Raw genomic sequence first — 19,951 nt, forward strand, 5'->3', positions numbered from 1 at the left:
ATCAATGATGCGACTGCCCAGGTGAAAGTTAAAGCAAAAAATACCTCTGGTGCCCTGGCCAACATTCCCTATTTTCACAAAGCAGTCCCAGTGTCTCAACCTGTTTGATAGTAGAAAGTAAAACTTGCTGCATTACCCAGAACTATCTAACTCCCTGCTTTGTAAAGCATGCGGAGATATCAGAAGTATGAAAAGTGGCAAACTTTGATATCAATCTATTCTTCAGAAGAAATGTGTGTCAAATTTCCGAAGTGGTTGCTCTCCATAGTAATCATATTTGCAAACCGTTGCAGTGGTTTTTTGCTGCATGAGGATACTTAAGATTAAGGGGGAGGCTGTGGCTAGAACGCTGTATAACACAGTTTTGATGTTCTGTGTCTAGCCTGCCTTTCAGTGGAACCACCTCTTCTGAACACCTGAGGATAGTTTGTCCTAGTGGTCTGCAAATCCTCAACCCAATTCACTAGCTCATTAGCTTGGCAAGGTGATGAGTAGAGCAGGTCAAAAAACGGGAAATCCTGATACATCTACATTTTTGCTTTCGTCCCAAATCTGGAGGGAAAAGTTGAAACACCGAAAATACTCATGGAATAAAAAGTTCTGAAAAATGTCTATTTGGAAACTGCAAAACATTTTATTTTGGCATTTTCCCATCAGGATGAAACACTTCAATATTCCCAAATTGAAAAGTTTCATTTCAGTTGGTTGGACTGACCTGAAACGAAACATTTCAAGTCAGTTCAGCATTAAACTGCGTCTCCCTGTGGTGCTGCATTGCCTTCTGGTAGTTTTAGTTCAGGGACATGATGCCTTTTCTCCTGTGGGCTGGGCTCCCCGGTCAGACTACACCCATGATGCATCAGGCAGCTCAATCAGAACGGAGACTGCACTGCATGGGAGATGTAGTCCAGTCTGGGAGCCTGGACCATAGGAGAGAATGGAAACATCAGACACCCAAACTACAGCTCCTATAAGGAAACCCAGCACCATAAGACTATGCACCTTAATGTGAAACTTGTTCAACAAATATTTTGTTTTGGTTTTCCTAATGGAAAAATCAAAAAAATTGAAATTTGCCCCACAGAAAATTTGTATTTTGCAGGAACTGCAATGTCCATCGAAACATCATTTTGATGGACGATTCCGGACTAGCTCTAGCGATGAGAGGTGATGACAGGTAATATTGGAATTGCCTGAGTTTTGGGTTATGCACAGAGAATATTATAGCCCAGTATCTTGCTATTAAGAGACTACATACATTTTTTTGATGGGCAAACTTGAAAGGCTGTGAAAAAATACCCAAGCTGTTCACAGAATGGTTCATTGAAACTCAGTGATGGTTTTCCACTATTTCTCTGAGGAAACATTATTATGATGTTATCAAGGGAAGAAATTAGGAAGGAGGACAGGGCAGGTTTTTATTCAATGGGGTTGTTGCCAAATGTATTCGTCAGAGCTAAGAACCCTTTTTCACACATTAGTGTGACTAATCAAGAAAAAATACAAGTCAATACTTGCAGAGCCTAAGCAATTTCACTGAACACCAGTCTTGTACACTGCATTGTAAATCATGTTCCAACATGCACTGGTTCAGCCAGTCGCTCTTTTGAATTACAACACCTTCCTGCTTCTCACAGCGCACAATTCGAGACCTCAAAACAGAGGTGGGCAAACTACATCCGGCCCGCGGGACCGCCCTGCCTGGCCCTTGAGCTCCTGGCTGGGGAGGCTAGCCCCCGGCCCTTCCCCCATGATACCCCCTCCCCTGCAACCTCAGCTTGCCACGCTGCCAGCGCTCTGGCCCACCACTCCTGCCGAGCAGCGTGGCTGCGAGCTCCTGCCGCTCTGAGCAGCATGGAAAGGGGGCGGGGAGTGGGGGGTGGGGTTGGATAGGCATGGGAGTCCTGGGGGGCCCGTCAGGGGGCGGGGGTGTGGATAGGGGTTGGGGCAAGGGGACAGGGAGCAGCGGGGGTTGGATAGTGGGTGGGGTCTTGGGGGGTGGTTAGGGGCAGGGGGTCCCGGAACGGGGCAATCTGGAGACAAGGAGCAGTGGGGGTTGGATGGGTCGGGGGTTCTGAGGGGGGCAGTCAGGGGGTGGGAAGTGGAAGGGGTGGATGGGGGCGGGGGTGAGGCTGTTTGGGGAGGCACAGCCTTCCCTGCCCGGCCCTCCATATAGTTTCACAACGTGGATGTGGCCCTTGGGCCAAAAAGTTTGCCCACCCCTGCCTCAAAAGCATGTCCCAGTAGAGCATGATGTAACAGAAGAGGAACTAATATATCAAATGATCACCTGAATAAACCCTTCTGCCTGACTTCCCCTGTTGGTTTTGCAGAGTGCAGAGCATAAACTCTGCTTATACAGATAAACGTAAAAATAAGTTCACACATAATTTATACAGACCCACTTCCTAACAGAAAATAATGCAAATCAAGAGTTGTAGATTTGCGACTATAAAACTAGGCCTTTCACCTCTATCAAAATAATAGAGGGCTTTCTGTTTAAATAGCATGGCCATTTTAATTTCACAGCGTTTACAGAACGTACTTTAGTAAGGCTTTAAAAATCACATTTAAGATTGAAAATGATCTTCTCTTCACTCCAGACACACGAACACTTTTTGTTTTAAGTCAGCATTAAATTCCTGCTCATGGAGCACAGATATTACCGCACACCCCGTTTCCATGTAATACACGTAGTAGCTAAGGGGAAGGAATTCTATCCAAATTTTGGCCGTAATGAAGTTCCGGGGGTGGGGGAGTGGGAAGGGAGGGAGGAAATAAAACAGCTCTTAAGTGTTTACACCTACTGACAAATGTGGGCACATGCATTTCTTTAAACTTCTAGAACTCTATTGTGGTACATATCTGGCCCTTATTCCTGTAGTACCTCAGCACCTCACAATCTTTAATGTATGTATCCTCACAACATCCCTTTGAGGTAGGGCAGTGCTGTTATTCCCTCTTTACAGATAGGGAAGTGGGGCCCCAGAGAGACTAAGTAACTTGCTTAACCGTGTATTGCAGATCAGGGACTTGAACACAACTCTCCCAAGTCCTAGGAAAGTGGCCTAACCATGTTTCCTCTCTAGTGCCTATTTCAGGCTAAAATTATAGGAACTCAGATCTTTAACTAAAAGAATCCTAAGCTTTCATTTCAAAGGGTAGTAAAGGACACTAGTTGCATATTCCTATACTTTTGGAAGCTTGGAACATTTTATTGCTTTTCACTCAGATTAAAAAAATAAAAGGGTCCCGATTCTCTTTGCACATCAGACATATCTTGATGTTGTTCTATTGACATCAGCGGAGTTCACTGGTGTAAATCCAGAGAAAATGAGAGCAGAATCTGGCCCTACAGTTACAAAATTAAGGCCCTGACCCTGCAAACATGCACATACTCAACTTTAAGTGCACAAGAAGCCCCACTGACTCCAGAGAGAAGTACAGGCCTGAATGTTTGCAGGATCAGGTAAAAAGTTTTAAAAAAATCTAAACCAAAACCCAATGTAAATCCCAAAGAGAAAGTCTACTGAAGTAAGGACTTCTTCAGTACTTACTTCAAATAGTGACGTACTTGAATAGAACACCTTCCATCTCGCAGGATCTCACAGTGCTTTGTAAACTAGAATCACTTCACGCCCCCACTGAAATGCAGTCACCTCTGGGGTGAAACACAGCAACAGAACCACATAACATTTCCCGGCAGTTTTTAGGAGGAGAAGTGTGAAATGGCAGATAGGTAGAATTCAATTAACCATCTTGGAGCCGGGTATACAACTTACAATTTTTTGTTCATAAAATGCCCCGCTGCTGTAGGTTGTGGCGAGAGTAGACGCACATTCCTCTAAATACCAGGGCTTGAGCCCACTGTCCGTGCTGCTGCTGATGGAGATGGTGTAGATGCTGTTGGTGTAGCCATCACAAGAGCAGTAATCGCCTTCTCTGCCACCATTTCCTGAGGCCCAGACGAAAATGGAGCCCAAACCCTTACGACCCTAAACATTCAAACAAAAACATCTATAAGGAAACACACCATCCCCAAGAATAAACCTCAAACACCTCCTCTGGACAGAATCCACAGCCATCCTGGATCCCCTTCCCCCACTCCATGGTCAAACAATCCTTTAAAAAAAATGACCATTCTAAAAAAGAACCCTACTGTACTCAGTGAATATTTACACACGTCGCTTTTAAAGTGACTGGCATTCTTAAAGGCAATAACTATCCAAAAGGGTGGCAAAGCAGAAAAGCCTTGGATGAAGGGGCTTTATGGACTTCTACAAAATGATCAAAGAGCAAACATATTGGAGTTCCGAGGATCTCCTCCCTCAGCCAGGCTGAAAAATGAGGGCCACGCAGACGCCCGCCACAGTGGTGCTTTCGGGCAGCTGGCACCTCCAGCAATAGGGCTGAAAGCTGTAGGCCAGCTGCAGCTACTTCCTTCACACACCAGAGCAAAGCAAAGACCTGCTGTGACTCCCCTGCATGGTACACGTGCAACTCCAGTGGTCTGCAGGATGAACCAAAAGGAGAACTCATGAAGAATCAGGGTGGCTCCATTCCCTTTAGTTCATTACTCCTGGTGGGAAAAACAGAAAGGGAGGAAAGGTGCCTGAAGTGTATCTTGCAGGCTAACAGAGCCAACTTGTTTTACTGCCCTTTCCTCTAACTTTAGCTTACAGCCCACACTGGGCAAAGCAGTCACAATTAGCTCACTTGGCTGCTGCAGGTGCAGAGCCCAAGAGTCTGAATTCTGTCCAGATTTTAATTCTGCTGGGTGAGAAAGTGGGATTGGAGTGCCCAAAGAGATACGGGCTCTCTGAGTCCAAGGCCTCCCCCAAGCCAAAGGAAATTGTGATGAGAGGAGAGGAAGAAATTCAGAAGTGAGGGCTCCATCAGACCACTCAAAACTCTAATAGCAGGAGACTCCTTCCTCAGCCAATGGTGAAAATCCACTAGCCTCTTGGTTAAGAACAGAGGGGTGACATGTTAGAGGAGGATCTTTCTTTAGGTCACGTTTAGACAGTAATGCCATTGTGGCATGGACTCTAGATCATATTCAGCTCTCGTTTGCCCCAGTGCTAATCAGGGATGACGTCGATGGCATTAGGCTAGTGAACAAAATAGCGAGAGCTGTGTTTTGACACTAAAAAGCAACAAGCTCCCCCCACTGCTACCCCTGCCCACCAGAAGAACAATTTCCAAGGATCAGAGAGGGTGCGAGGTGCAATACAATGGTGACAAAGCTGGTTCAGCACCATCGCTGAACACAGCCCAGCTCAAACATGGACATCAGCCGGGAATCGTGTTAAACGTTAGCAGATCTGGAGGTCTCTCATGTTACCAGTTCCATCAGTGGGGAGGTTTTGTGGGGACACTACGCTGGGGTACGTAAGGCCTTGACTTGTCCTTTAAGGTAGGTCATGCTAATGAACGAACCATGTGTATTTTTGGCAATACCTGGAGGTCAGGGCAGCCTTTCAGTACTGGCCCGTCTATAGTTAAGGGCTCTCTGCTGGAGGATAAAGAGAAGGTCAGTGAAGCTACAGACGTGGGCAGAAAAGCTAGAGCTGTTCCTAACACTACTATTGGAAAACCATAATGTTGGTTGATTGGCATACACGGACATACACATTGACGTAGACTTTAGTACCTTTTAAAATAAGCTGTGCTTTCTTCTGATGTGAATACTTTGCTTTTCTATCCCACTTTCCACAACTTAAAAGCTTAGGGGAGACTGAATTAAGCCCACTTAGCTTGACAGACAGTCAATTCACAAACAGTAACGAAAGGGCTAGAGGAATGTCACGGGGATGATACCCAGCTGTCTTGGGTTCTCCCCTTATCAGGGAAGAGAGTTGGCATGTGTCAGGGAGATATTGTGGAACTAACCCAAGCAAGTCTCTGCCTACATATTGCAGAGAAATCCTTTCCTGCTTCTCCCTCCCCATCACAAGACAGCAAGCTTCCTCTAGCAGAATCAGCTCCAAGGGTGTATTTTATTCTGAGACTTCAAGGCAGAGGGATGGTTTATTACTTATTTCAGAGTAACAGCCGTGTTAGTCTGTATTCGCAAAAAGAAAAGGAGTACTTGTGGCACCTTAGAGACTAACCAATTTATTTGAGCATGAGCTTTCGTGAGCTACAGCTCACTTCATCGGATGCATACCGTGGAAACTGCAGCAGACTTTATATACACACAGAGATCATAAAACAATACCTCCTCCCACCCCACTGTCCTGCTGGTAATAAGCACCAGCAGGACAGTGGGGTGGGAGGAGGTATTGTTTTATGATCTCTGTGTGTATATAAAGTCTGCTGCAGTTTCCACGGTATGCATCCGATGAAGTGAGCTGTAGCTCACGAAAGCTAATGCTCAAATAAATTGGTTAGTCTCTAAGGTGCCACAAGTACTCCTTTTCTTTTTATTACTTATCTTGCTCTATTGCTGGGCTGATAATCTCTTTGTTGACCCTGCCTCTGGATACAAAGGGTAAATTGGGTTGCTTTCCCCGCTGTGTTTAGGTTTTCATTATCTTGCCTGCCTCACAGCTACAAAAGGAGGTTACTTCCATAGGAAAGATTAACAGAGTTGTCAGGAGGTCGGCAGGGAAAAGTACAGCTTGATAGCCAAATTGTTCTGCTGTCCTCTACCAACAGATAATTCTACCTCCATATGAAGTGTATTGAACCTTTGGTCAACCACTACTGGTACCTCAACATGCCACTTGCTAGCCCGGATTTAAAGTCTTTCTAGGGTTTTCTGGATCTATTAAAACTTGACCTCCTAATTCTGGTTTTTGGCAGAGTGTATAATGCAGTCAGCTCAAATGTGCTGGCTCTGTGTCCACAGGCCCTGGCAGGATTTCCATGAAGAAATAGATGTGCTTTGTATGTTTGGGTAGTGCAACATTTTGTAACCTGACACTCTTTAAAGCTGGATTTAGCAAAAAGGCGATATGAGGTGATTGTCTATTAAAAGATAAGATCCATCAATCTACTAACAGAAAAAAGCTGGACATCTCAGGGTACAGTCTAAGATTTTCGTAAGCACTGTTCAGATGATCTAGAAATCAGTCACCAGTTGTGAAAGGTACACAAAAGGGGAGTTTTATCACTGATTTTGTAGTTGATAAGGATGCCAGGAACTGACGTTTTTCCTCCTGTCCTTTGTGAATTACAGTGCCATAGCTAGAACAGCGCACGTTCAAGTGTTAATCATGATTTCCAAAGCATGGGCCTCCTAACTAGAGCTGCGTGAAACTTTTTGAATGAAAAATGCAGTCAGCAACCCCAAAACATTTTGTGAATTTGTGTTGGTTTCACCAAATTGTTTGTGCTTAAAAAAAAAATAAATCAAAGCAAGTCAAAAATTTTGTTTCCACATTTTTTAAATGAAACATTTCAATTTTTGGATTCAAAATGGTTTTCCTGTTTAGAAACTTCCTCCAAATTTATTTTAAAACATTTAAAAACGCACAGAAAAATCCCTCAAATTGAAACAAAACATTGCATTTTGACAGACGCCAATTTTTATTTTTAACTTTTCAATTCGCAAAATATTTGAATTTTGGTTGAACCCAAAATAATCTTCCCCCAATTTTTCAGAATTACCAGCCAACCAAAAAATTCATTATTCACAGAGTTCTCTGCCTCACACTCACATCAGAATATGCTGAGAATAGATGGTACAGTCCGATCCTTAATCTTCTGTACACAGAACCAAATTCTGTCCTGGCTTAAACCCCATGCAATAATAACTCTAACAGGGTGTAAACTAGCCCTTAAAGCCCAGTGGGGTTATATTAAGTCAGCAGCAGGCGTACGATAAATTTTCCTTCTGCCTGAGGAATAATAAAGGAAGACTCACCTCTTCTCCCTAGCGTTAACTGCGAGGAGGGAGAGGAGATAACAGAATGACTATTTCTGCTGTCTTTTCTAGCCATTATTGAGATAAAGTCTAAGCCTGTAACCCTTCTGAATTGGAAGCCAAGAAATGCTCCTCTCATTAGCTCAGAAACACCTAACTGCCAAGACTTCTGCAAGCAGGCTTAAAACACCCACAATCTCCGTATGAAACCACTGCTAAATCAACGGCATGCTGGCAACTGTTGCATGGGTTTCATAGTGCAATAAGAATTGGATCCAAACCCCACTGAAATCAATGAAAGGCTTTCCATTGACTTCAGTGGGTTTTGGCCAAGACCCTAATTGAGCCAAAACGGGCCTGCGTTAACGTGCACTAGGGAACTTTAAGTGTGTGCCAGCAGGGCCCACACGGGCCATTGGTGCCGGACATGCTAACGCAGACTAGAATTTACACCTCTCCGGTGTGGACTAATGCACCCTGTAGACAAGCCCTCAGTAGATTATCAGTCTGAAGTAAATTGTGCTGGATTCTTCCTGACTCAGTTTGATGTGGTTTTGACACCAGCAGGCCTGCCTTCCCTTTTTAATGAGACCAATTTAGAGCACAGGAGAAAATTCCCCCATTAGCTCAGAAATTAATAAGGTGTGGCTTAGAGAGCAAGCAACAAGCAGCTGAATTACACTGGCACAGGCCCATTGCTAAGAGATAATGGCTGCATTAATATTTCTATTAAAATTCAGTTGTAAAGATTTATAACTCAGCTGCAGCAGCATGCTTGGGCTAAAGGTTACAGCTAACCAGCCAATTAAGGGCGTTCTTCAGTAATTTAAAAAGATAGGCTTGGCAATTAGAATTTCTGCACGTAGGGAAAAAGGGTTTCCTGCTCTCAAGGTGCTTTGTGGCACTTGGAATTGGTTGTGAATACATAACAACGGCCTGGATTGTCCCCAAGGGGTCCCAGGAGAGTTTTCATCCTGCTAAGCTAGAAGCAAGAGAGGGGCAGGGAGTACTGCCCCCTGGGAAACCTCTTTCTCCTGCTGACTCCCTGCAGCTTTGAGGGGCAGGGCCATGAGGTTGGCCGTGCTCCCAGGATTCGTCCCCTGCCCCTGTGCACTCACTGGACCTCCCAATAGAAATTCAGACAGCGGCAGGGAAAATCCAGTCAATGGTAGCTTTTGCAGGAACGGTGATGTGTGGGAAAGCAAAGGAGCCAACAGAGGCAGGTTTGGCGAGTGCCTTCACGAATACACCAGATCTGCAGGGGTTGAGAGGCCTCATCCACCCCTCCTCCATCAGCCCCCTCAAATCATTGATTCCTAGCATTTAAGGCCATTGCAGTCATCTAGCCTGGCCCCCTGAATGACAGGCCAGAGAATCCCACCCAGCCATTTCTGCAACAAGCCCATAACTTCTGGTTGAGCTGCAGCATCTCCTTTAGAAAGGCATCCAGACTTGAGTTAGCGATGAAGCAGCCACCCCGCTCCGCAGTAAGTTGCTCTAGTGGTTAATTCCCCTCCCTGTTATTTCCAGCCTCAATTTGTTTCCCATCCCCCTGAAGGGACAATCTGCAGGGAATTCTGAGAGGTGGTTCTCAGTTCTCCCCCCTCTCTGAGGGGGTCTCTGCAGAAAGAGGTAACATGGTTCAAATCTGGACCAGAAACTTTTGTAAGGGTCTAACCATGTCTCCTCCAGTGAGTTGAAGGCTTTTGATGTAAATGAAAGCAGCAAGCGCCGTCATTTGGGAAATGCTTGTTGAAGCCATTTCCTGACCATTGGCAGCACGCATGTGTGTGCGGGAGCTGCAGGGATCCAAATGGCAGGGTGTCCCGATCAGCTGCAGCAGCCTCCTCTATTGCACATCTTCCATACGGGAAGAAAAGAGTCTAAAGGGCAGCCTGTTTCCCCGATTCTATGTATTGACATTGCAAGAATTCACACACACGTCAATGAATCCCTCTGCAGACTGACTGCCCCAAACAGAAAATTAACATTGTCTGGGGCACGGTCAGAGTCCTTTCTGCAAAAGTCCTTGTTTTAGTAATGATACTTTGCAATTATGCATCCCTTTCACCCCAAAATTGCAACGAGATTTACAAAGCTAGGGAGCAGTTATCCTGATTGTACAGATGGGAAGCCAAGGCAGAGAGAGATGACGAAATTTGCTCTGGGTCACGGAGTGACTCAGCGACACAGCTGGCAACGGAACCCCAGCTGTCCTGACTCTCTGACCTATGCGCTAAACCCTGGAAGCTGCAGCTTCCTTTTCTGTAAACGTCTGATACATAGGTCATAGAAAGGTTATTTGAAGACAGAACTTCGGTCCTTCAGCTTTGCGTGTCTCCATTTTGATGGGCTTAATGGCTCTCAACAGGAGAGTTCAGCTCTGGTTAAGGGGAGTTCTCCTGAATTAACATTGCTTCAGTTCAGCGACGTTTCAATTTAGGTTTCGAAATGCATGTTTCTTGGGCTCGAGGTCACACTGGGTGCATTGTTACAAAGGATAAAACAAACACTGTGATGCCAAATGTAGTATTCCACACCCGAGGAGATGCCGGCCGTCTGTTTCACTACAGCAACGTCTAATCCCTCACAGCGGTGCTGAATTGGCCAGCAGGCTAAACTACTTTATCATGACAACCCCTTAGCGAGGGTTTATGCCAAAATGGGATATTCCCCACATTTCACTCCCCCCCAAAATTTAAAGTTGCTAAAAGAAAAATGAGGAGAATATGCCAAAGTAAGGCTTGAGAAAGAGGCCCGGCTTGTCCTCAAAGTCCCAAGAGATTTCTCAAGACCAGATTTAGATAACTTCAATTTAAGGTTCCCCAGGGAGCCTCTTTTCCTCCACATAGACTTAAGGGACCAAACAGCTCGCTTCAGTCTTTCAAGAAAGCTGTGACAAGTACGACTAGTCCCATCCAAAACATCCCTGCCACTTTCCACCTCTTCCCCTTCAGTGGACAGTACCAGAAATGGCACAAGCCTTGGATACAGAAGCATTTTCACCTAGCATGGAGCAGGTGAAGAGGGGTAGATTTCTGAAGGGTACCAAGAAAGGTCTTTTGCCAGGCGTAGTTGATTGTCATAAGAAATGCTGCAATAGTGCTTCCTCCAGAAACTCAGCACGGAAGGAGCTGGTTTTCCATACAGCACCCTCCCAGAAGATGGGGGTTAATCTATCCAAGTATGCTGTAATCCGCAAACCTCGCCTTTGAAGGTTCTGCCTGCAACTCTGCTCTCATTCTCTTACTCCTCGCCCTTGGATCTTGTGCATGACCCACACCTGATTATAAAGTCCTCAGAGCAGGATCTGGGTCTGCCTGTGGGTTTGTACTCCTACAGGATAAATCATAATGTCCTTAACATTTCCAAAGTCTGGGGAGGTGCCTGCGCCCAAACCAAAGGCCAGGATCCGTCACTCCTTCAAACTACTGCTATGTATTAATGGGTCCTGATCAGTGGTAACGTCCCAGAAAAGAGAAACCATCCCTGTAGCCAGTTCAAATCAAGAAGGCCACTCAATGCAGAGCAGCTGTTGAAAAAGCTCTCAGACATCAGGCTGTATCAGCAACAGGAGAGAGAATAAGGAAATAGAATGACATTGCTTTCTTCTACTTCTCATATCCTTCAACCACAATCATCATTTTTTTTCCAGTGTTGGGCACGTTATGTGGCCTGGTCTGTAGCCCTGGCACTATCTTCCATAGTGCATGGTTCCTCCAGGAGCCAGCAGACCAAAAGACGTGCCATGGTTTGTATTTTACTGCAGTCACATGTCGGGTCAGTGGAGTGGCCCCGCTTCCACATACTGACTTTTGATCTACCCGCTCTTGTTCGGAAGGGATTTAAACATCTCCAAGTCAACCCCTGACACTGTATAAACCAAGCTTATGACCGGACCTTAAATAGTGAATTGACTTGGGCCATGTCAGCTCCAGGGAGATGCAGCAGAACATTCCAGAAAAGGGTCAAGAGAGGGATTTGTGTTTGGGGAAGGAGTATTTGTAAAAGGAGAATGGAGGCAGAGATGGACAACTGGAAGCTTCTGTTTATTCTCTGTCATAACACGAATGCCAGAGGTCACTCACTGAAATTAAATGGGAACAAATTTTAAGACGGATAAAGGGAAATACTTTATGCAACATGGAAATAACCTATCAAACTTACTGAGACAGGATATTAGGAGCTTAGTGAGACTAAAATAAGAGTGAGATCGTCACATGAACAGGGTCTGTAGTTATACTAGCCTGGACAGTATTACAGGCATGAGCAATCCTCATGCTTCAGGGTATGTGCTGATTACTAGCTGGGGTCAGACAGTAACTTCCCCTCCTGCTTCACTGGTGCACATAATTTGGTGCCCTGGAGCAAACCTGCAGGTCTAAAGCCTAGCACCTCTCTGACACTTCCAAAGCAGAGGGGAGGGAGACAGGAAGCAAAGTGTGCACCTCTCATAGCACAGCAGCCATATTGAGCACCAGGCAAGCAGCACAAGCAGGCTTGGAAACAATGAGTCCTTCCTGTTCCTTACTGGCTAGCAGGGCTGGTTGTCAGATAGAATGCCACAGTAGGAGATAAAGTGAGGGGGGAAGTGAGAGTGTGGGGGCAGTGGACTCTCCTCGGTGCTACAACAAAGAGATAAATCCCCCTCCCTGCAGCCCCCAGTCCCTGGGAGAATAAATCTAATTAATAATAAAAAATGAGCTCCCTTCAAATACTTTTGATTTATTAAGCCAACATAGCTTCTAGTCCAGGATTTCAAATTAGACCTGAGTCTGGTATGAGCTCTGGGCCATCTGTTCTCTCAGGGATTTCCCTGACACGGGGAAGTGCTAGTTTAGGCTGGTGTTGATCAGTGCCCTGGGGAAAGCCTTTTATTTTATTTTTAATGCCAGACATGTGCCTGGAACATCTATGCTGAGTAGATTTTATCAAGCCTCCCGAAGAGCTTTCCATGCATTGCTTTGCTGAGCGTGGAGTGGGGTTAGAATCACTCCTATTTATTTCAGAGTAACAGCCATGTTAAGTCTGTATTCGCAAAAAGAAAAGGAGGACTTGTGGCACCTTAGAGACTAACCAATTTATTTGAGCATGAGCTTTCGTGAGCTACAGCTTACAGCATCCGATGAAGTGAGCTGTAGCTCATGAAAGCTTATGCTCAAATAAATTGGTTAGTCTCTAAGGTGCTACAAGTCCTCCTTTTCTTTTTCCTATTTATTTGTCACCAAGTCCGATGAGCCCAAGTCAAGAACGTGAATGCCTCCATAATTTGCAGATCCGGGAGGGAAAGGGCAAAAGGGGCTCCAAGTCAGGATCTTGCAGCTAACAGCCATTTCTCATTTCTAGGGATGCCAGTGCAGCTCCCTATATGGTAGCCACAGCGTCAGATGTGGTATAGACAAGGCCTGGACATGGTCACCACTCTCTCAAGACGATTCTCTTGACCTTAACTTTCTTTCCCTTGTTTAACCTTCTACACCCTGCTCCACACTAGTCTTAGCCCCAACACACACACACACACACACACGAATGTAAAGTTCATATGAAGCAAAAAGGGGGGGGGGGGAACAATGTCTCCAATGCACTCAATTATCCACACCTTTTTAATGCCATACTCAAAAGCCTGTTTGGCCAATTCACCAGGTCCATCAACTGTCTTCCCATCATCATCTGGCCCCCAGCTTGCGCTGTAAATGTCAATGTAATCGGGTCTGATGCCAAGCGACTTTGCTTCAACAACATCTGTTACATCTCCATCTAACATACGAACGCCTAAAAGCACAAAAACATTAGACATTAGGGCTGAATGGCTTTTATGAAAGTGCAAGGATTGCAATCAAAGGCCTTTGTTAGAGGCTGCCGAGAACTGAAAGGCTTGTAATGTCTTGAACAGCTGAAAACAATGTCAGTGTGGGTACCCTAATGAGCTCTGCTGCGTGAAGTTCTTATGCTATTTTGGAAACCTTTCCCCCTCTCACTTTTCTCTCACTGTGTTGCTGATTTGATGGAAAGGAATTAAAAAGATACGTCATTTGGAGCGCTCTGGGTGTTCCGCTGCACGAGCAGGATTCAGAAAGCAGCGTGGTCCAGAGTGAATCTAAACATTTCCCCAGAGTTCCTCTCTCTCTCTCTCCAAGTAGCAGCACTCACAAAGTCACACTAGTAGAGTCCCACATCTGCTGGAGAGAATATGCCTTTAAAATTCTTTCAGTCATAAAATTTCTCTGTTAACAACTCCCCTCCCCTTATAATTACAGTTAATCAAATCATTCTGACGCCTGGAAGACATTCATTAACCTGTTTACTGAATACTCACCCAAAAGCCCCGTCTGAGAATGCATTTAGTTCATGCACTTTTATCAAGCAATAGTTACACCAGGCCCCTAAATGACACAGTGTGCCAGCTTTTGATCAGGGACAAGCTAACGGCTTCCCAAAGAAAAAGTGCTGAAAGCATTTGCTAAAAAGTAAACGAGACAATTTCTAGGGCAGACAAATCGCTCACTGAGCAGTAGGCTCGCATGAGCAACGTGATATGGGTGACTGTATGGGAGACTGTCAGGCTTCACAGTAAACGTAAGTAAAGGGTGGGCATCCTTGGGAACTTCAGAAGCCCCAGGATGAGATTTTCAAAGCCAACTCGGGATTCGGACACACAATTAGAGCTGGGAATTTTTAGATGAAATGTTTCTGGTTGGAAAACACTGATTTGTTGAAACGGAAAATGTTTGCAGAAACAGGAGTTTTAATTAAAGTTTTGTCAGGATGGCTTCTCAGGTCCAGGATGAAATTTCTGGTCAGAGAAAGAGGGAGACAGCAGAATAGGCAGCAGCCCCATAATGGGATATGGAGGACCCAGGTTCCAGTTCTTGCTCTGCTCTGGGCTATTGGCTGTTCTTGGGTGGGTGGGTGGAGGACTCTCTCTCTTTCATGAAAAATTTCAAAAGGTCTCCGTTTCGTACCAGTGTGGAATCCAAACAAATTCCTGCTGCCTTGAAACGTTTCATGACCTAGAAGACCTCTTGTCTTCCAGCTAGCCACACACACAGCTGGGAGCTGTCTCGCTAAACTCCTCTGGTGGCTTTGAAAATGTCAACCCATGTTCATATCTCCTGGAAGAGATGGCAAGAATTTTATTTGTAACTGAATAAAGATTCATCAGTCCCTTGAAATCAAGATGAAAAAGTCAGAGAGGGGAGAAAATCCAAACACAATATCCAAAACGCAGTAGGACAAGCAGACCATTTGCAGTCCAACCTCACAGCAGCTCCACCAGCCATCTGCAAAGTGCCAGCAAAGTTGCCCAAGAGATATGGTGAGGGGGCAAAACCTGATCACTGGAAAAGAAGCCTTCTAAAGCTTGACATCAAGATGCTCTAACTGCCATGCTGAAGAGGAGGAAAAGTGGTAGGTGTGAACGCACATTTCACTTCAGCTCAGCCTCTTTATCATCATTTTTCTTGACGTCTTCCTCACACCAATACATAAGGGACCTAGGTTTTGGAACAGTGAATCACTGACTGCGAAGACTAATTCAATTACAGAAGTGACAGAGCTGGGAGGGCTTATTGGGTGAAGCCGCTTTCCCAGCCATGTGAAGCATTCCCATCAATCTCAAGAGAGGATGCTTGTCTGGCTCGTCTCTGCAGCACGAGGCAACTTGATGGCAAATGCCCAATGGGAAGACAGAACAAAAAAGGGGAATGGAGCCAATTTAAGAAGATGTGGCAAAGGTATAACATTGTTACTGAATCATTGATGTTAAAGACTCATAAGACTGTGCTGCATTTCACTGGGAAGCTCCAAACCAGGAAGTGGTAGTAGACGAAGAATTCAGTTTATCGGGAAACCAAAGAGATGCTGTGAAACAAATTCAGCCCTGGTGTAAATACAGCATTGTAGGCACAACCCCAAGAATTCAAAAATCATGAATCAGGCCCCCAGAATCATAAGATTGTTTTTTAAAGCTCATGATTTTTAAGCCAAACAATAGACTTGGGTTTTGTTATTTGCAGTCTGGCTTTAAAGCCTTTAGGTTGCACTCACTTCACATTTTCCATCTCCTCTGTGCAGCCAGCAGGGCTAGAAACTTACTTTTAAAAACCAGGAGCTGAGATTCTTGCAGATTCACTTGATTCCAGCAGCTGGGTATTTACCAAACATTCCAAATGTCAGGAGACTTTCGATCAAATCACGACGCTGCGAGGGGACACACCCATCTCCCCTGGGCTGCAATGGGAACTCTTTCCCCGGTCTGATTGGGGATGTGCTCCTGTAGGGCAGGAACTGAGCTGAGAAGCCTGCTTTTGTGGCGATAGGTGTTTGTAACTAACACCACTGGAGTGTGACAGTTCCCTGCCTGGGGAACACAGCAGTGGATCAGCTTCCTGGATTTAGATAGCAGCAATGGCTCTCAAATTTATTTTTTTACCACCAGGCCCCACTTTGATCAATGTGAGCGAGTTCAGACCCTGCCTTCCCATGCGCTAGAGACAATGTTCACATACATCGCCTGTTAATGGAACACTAGGCTAAGGAAGTATATACAGGTTGCCTTTGGCTTGACAAATCCCCATGGCGATGGAAGAGGCTGTGTCTGATCACAGAGGTTATCCAGTGGGGAAAGCCTGACCCAAGGTGAAACTGGAGTGAGCTGTGAACCACGCTATGGGAACAAAAAGAAAAGGAGGACTTGTGGCACCTTAGAGACTAACAAGTTTATTTGAGCATAAGCTTTCGTGAGCTACAGCTCACTTCATGGGAACAGAGGCTCCAAGGAGGCTGGGTGGGACAAGGGTTCCAGGGGGAACAGGCTTCAGAGGGGAGTCCCTGTCCCTTCCCCACCTCTCTGCTAATGAGACCCTGGGCCAACTGGTTGTCCTCAACCTGGAAAGCAGAGGAGAGGAGTCTCCTCCCCTCAGTGCCAATGCCACGGCATCCAGCCACAGTCAGGAGTGACTGCAGGGGGGCCGTGCTCAGCTCCTGCGGCCCTGCTGGGTGTGTAGGAGAGACGCCGCAGTCGGAGCTGGAACAGGCCCAGGGAACTCGAAAGCCGGTCTCTCTCTCACCGGCAGAAGTTGGTCCAATAACAGATATTACCTCACCCATCTTGTCTCTTTGGTGATTTTAATGGCTGTTTGCACTGAGGTGAGACATGGATTTTCATAAATTCATAAATTCCAAGGCCAGAAGGATCCCTTGGGATCATGTAGTCTGACCTCATTTTGTGTCAAGACTTAATGTTTTAAACGCCTTACACTAGGTTTTGATAATAAAACACCCCAAGGAGGGACATTATTGAGGCAAGAGAGCCTGGCATGGAGAGTCTTTGGGGTACCTGAGAGGAGGAAAACTGGGGCAGGGCACTCAGAGCCCCCCATGGTAAGAGGGGGCTCTCAGAAGGCAGCCACCCTGGTGCACATCAACAGAGTGAACAAAAGCAGCTCAGAGCCGTCTGTTTCCTTGATGCTCAGTTAGTCTAGTTTTGTAACTCTGTTAAGTGGTCTCATGTCTGAAAGGTAGCATTGGATCATTTTAGTGCCTACTGGAGCCAGCCAACCAGACGCCTGTTTATAAAAATGCACTTCCCTTTCCACATTTATTTTTCTTAAACCAAACAAATGCAGACAGCTTTAATTACTGTTGCAGCCGTGCTCTCGACTACAGGCAATTCAAATATATTTTTTCTAATGCCGTCTGCTGCCAGCAGGGAACAATCTTCAAAATACAAAGCAAAGGCGCAAAGACATTTACCAAAGCTTCCTTTCTTTGTAAAGTGAACTAACGAAACTGAAGAGAACACTAACAAGTAACCCCTGGGCAGGGCTGTGTTTTATAACAGCATTTTAAATTTCCTAAATAGCATGGGCAAGTGACAAGGAACTGGTTTTTGGCATGTGCCACACAGGCACTTATTATTCAGACAGAACACGTTTTTTTCAGTTAGCTGGTCACTATCACAGCTTAATCTATCCTGGATTGAGAGATGTGAGGGGAAATAGTGTTTTCACATCACTGTTACTTTATCTTGCACATTATTCATTTTTAAGAGAAAACCTTTTGTAGCATCATAATTCAAAGCACTCAGCCCGTCACGTGGTGGGAGGAAAAGCTAGCTTTCAATCTCCAGGCCTGACCCTGCAAGGAGCCAAGCACTATCAACTCCAGTGAAGTCAGCTGGAGTTGGGGGTGCCTGGCACCTTGCAGAATTGGGACCAACCTCAGCTCGTGAATGGATGACTCTGCTTCAGAGCGACATGTCCAGCATTACATGTAAGAGGAGAAGAGCTGGAGTAAGCAGCAGCTTTGGGACAATGTAAACCATTCGCTGGACTACATGCATTAGGTGTAAGGCAGGTCAGGCAGAGATGCTCCTCACATCCACATCACGTCTACCTTGCCTTTTGGCTCAGATCTTGTAATTTAATATCTGACAAGTCCTGTAAGGGGTGAAGGTGAAGCTACATCCCAGGCCTGACGGGGACTCTCCGCCCATCTGGACTGTCTATGAACCAATGAAGGATTTGCCTTTAGTGAGTCTGCAGCAAAAAGATGGACATGTGTATGAGGACTGGGACTAAGGAGATCTGAACTGAACTTAATTCCTGTCTCAGATCCTATGTGACCTGGGGCAAGTCACAATCTCTCTGTGCTTCAGTCCCCCCATCTGAAATGGGGCTAATACTTGCATGCCTCAGACAGGTGTTGAGACATTTGCAAGGCACAATGGCAATGGTACTGTCCATACCTACATACATGGGCTTAAAAATAAGATGTATAAATTCTCCCTTTACTTTGTTCCCAGTTGTGCACTTGTATAGAGTGAAAATATCCCCTCAGTCTCATCACATAGCAGATCCAACATAGCTAGCAGAGCTAGCAATCAAACCCAGATTTATAGAATACTGCAGCAGGATCTATAGGTTATAGAGTTTGGAAGAAGGAAACCAAAGTTAAATAAAAGATGGGTGGGAGGGGGAAATAAATCAGCTATTTCCCACAGAATAAGCAATAAAAGTTTCAGAATGCAGGCTGTAAAGAAGAGAAGGAAAAAAGAAGGTATGCCAGGATCACTGTTTGTTTATTGAGCAGTAATGTATTTTGCCTACAGCAAATGGCAATGCAAGAGCATTGAAGAACATCAAGTAAAATTAGATTGTAGCTTTTTGAGTGTGACAAATAGGCCTCCCCAACAAGTTTTGCTCATTAATCGCGAGTTTCTTTTAGTAATCCATCTAGAATCACTTTTGCTAAAGCGACAGCATGTTCTGTTCCACAATCAGTAACTCTATAGGGTTCGGTTTCAAAAAATTGACCCAAACCTACAACCTCAAGCGGTCTGTCAGTTTTATTGTCTTGGTCGACAGAGCATTCCTGGTCTCCCCAACATGCACACACATGGAGGCGCTCATTAAAGAAGTCAAATTCAAAAGGGAGCAATGCATTTTTTATAAAGCTGGCAAGTAATTCCTGCCTCCGGGGTTATTAAGGAGTGTGCGCTTGAAATATACCATGTGTATTTTAGGGCCTGATCCTGTAGGAGGCAGAGTACTTTAACTCCAGCTGCAGTCGCTGGAAGTGAAAGGCCCTGCTTCCACCAGGCAATCAGCATCCTCATTTTGCTACAGCCTTGATTTATACCGATGGCATTAGCTTCTTTCAGTGCTGCCTGCTTCACAAAACAGGGAATTGTCACAAGGGCCTTTGACCAGTACAGAGTGCCAGGGGATGTGATGTGCCACATTTGCATGGAGAGCGAACATTTCAAAACAGGGTCTGCGTTTGTTCCCCTGCATTGGGATCACAGAGAAATCAGATGTGCCATGCACACGGACGCACGTGCGCGAATACATCCATGCAGAGAACTAGGCGGACACTCTAAAGTGAAAAAGAGAGAGATACCCCCGTTCTGGGGGGTGTCTAGTGGTTGATTTATTAGAAGCACTCACTCATGGAATCATGGAAACGGGACTTATCTCTCACCAGCGAAAGCCAAACACCCACCAGAGACAAACCAATCCTCTACAAACTCCAGTGGCACGGGAGCCGCCTCCAGGGCAGGGCCAAGTGGGTACAATAAGG

General features: G+C 45.4%; 1 protein-coding gene across 5 annotated transcripts in view; it reads right to left on the reverse strand.

The window, feature by feature from the left end:
- The window catches only part of PCSK6 (proprotein convertase subtilisin/kexin type 6), a 119,053-nt gene that overhangs the window by 50,165 nt on the left and 48,937 nt on the right, over positions 1 to 19,951 (reverse strand). For all 5 annotated transcript variants that reach the window (XM_073304308.1, XM_073304307.1, XM_073304309.1 and 2 more), the window contains exons 7-8: positions 13,470 to 13,642; positions 3,783 to 3,995 (exon numbers count right to left, since the gene is read on the reverse strand). In XM_073304308.1, coding sequence (XP_073160409.1) covers positions 3,783 to 3,995; positions 13,470 to 13,642 — 386 coding nt within the window. The remainder of the gene's footprint in view (positions 1 to 3,782; positions 3,996 to 13,469; positions 13,643 to 19,951) is intronic.

Source organism: Lepidochelys kempii, chromosome 10, assembly GCF_965140265.1.
Source record: "Lepidochelys kempii isolate rLepKem1 chromosome 10, rLepKem1.hap2, whole genome shotgun sequence".
NCBI classification, from domain to species: domain Eukaryota; kingdom Metazoa; phylum Chordata; order Testudines; family Cheloniidae; genus Lepidochelys; species Lepidochelys kempii.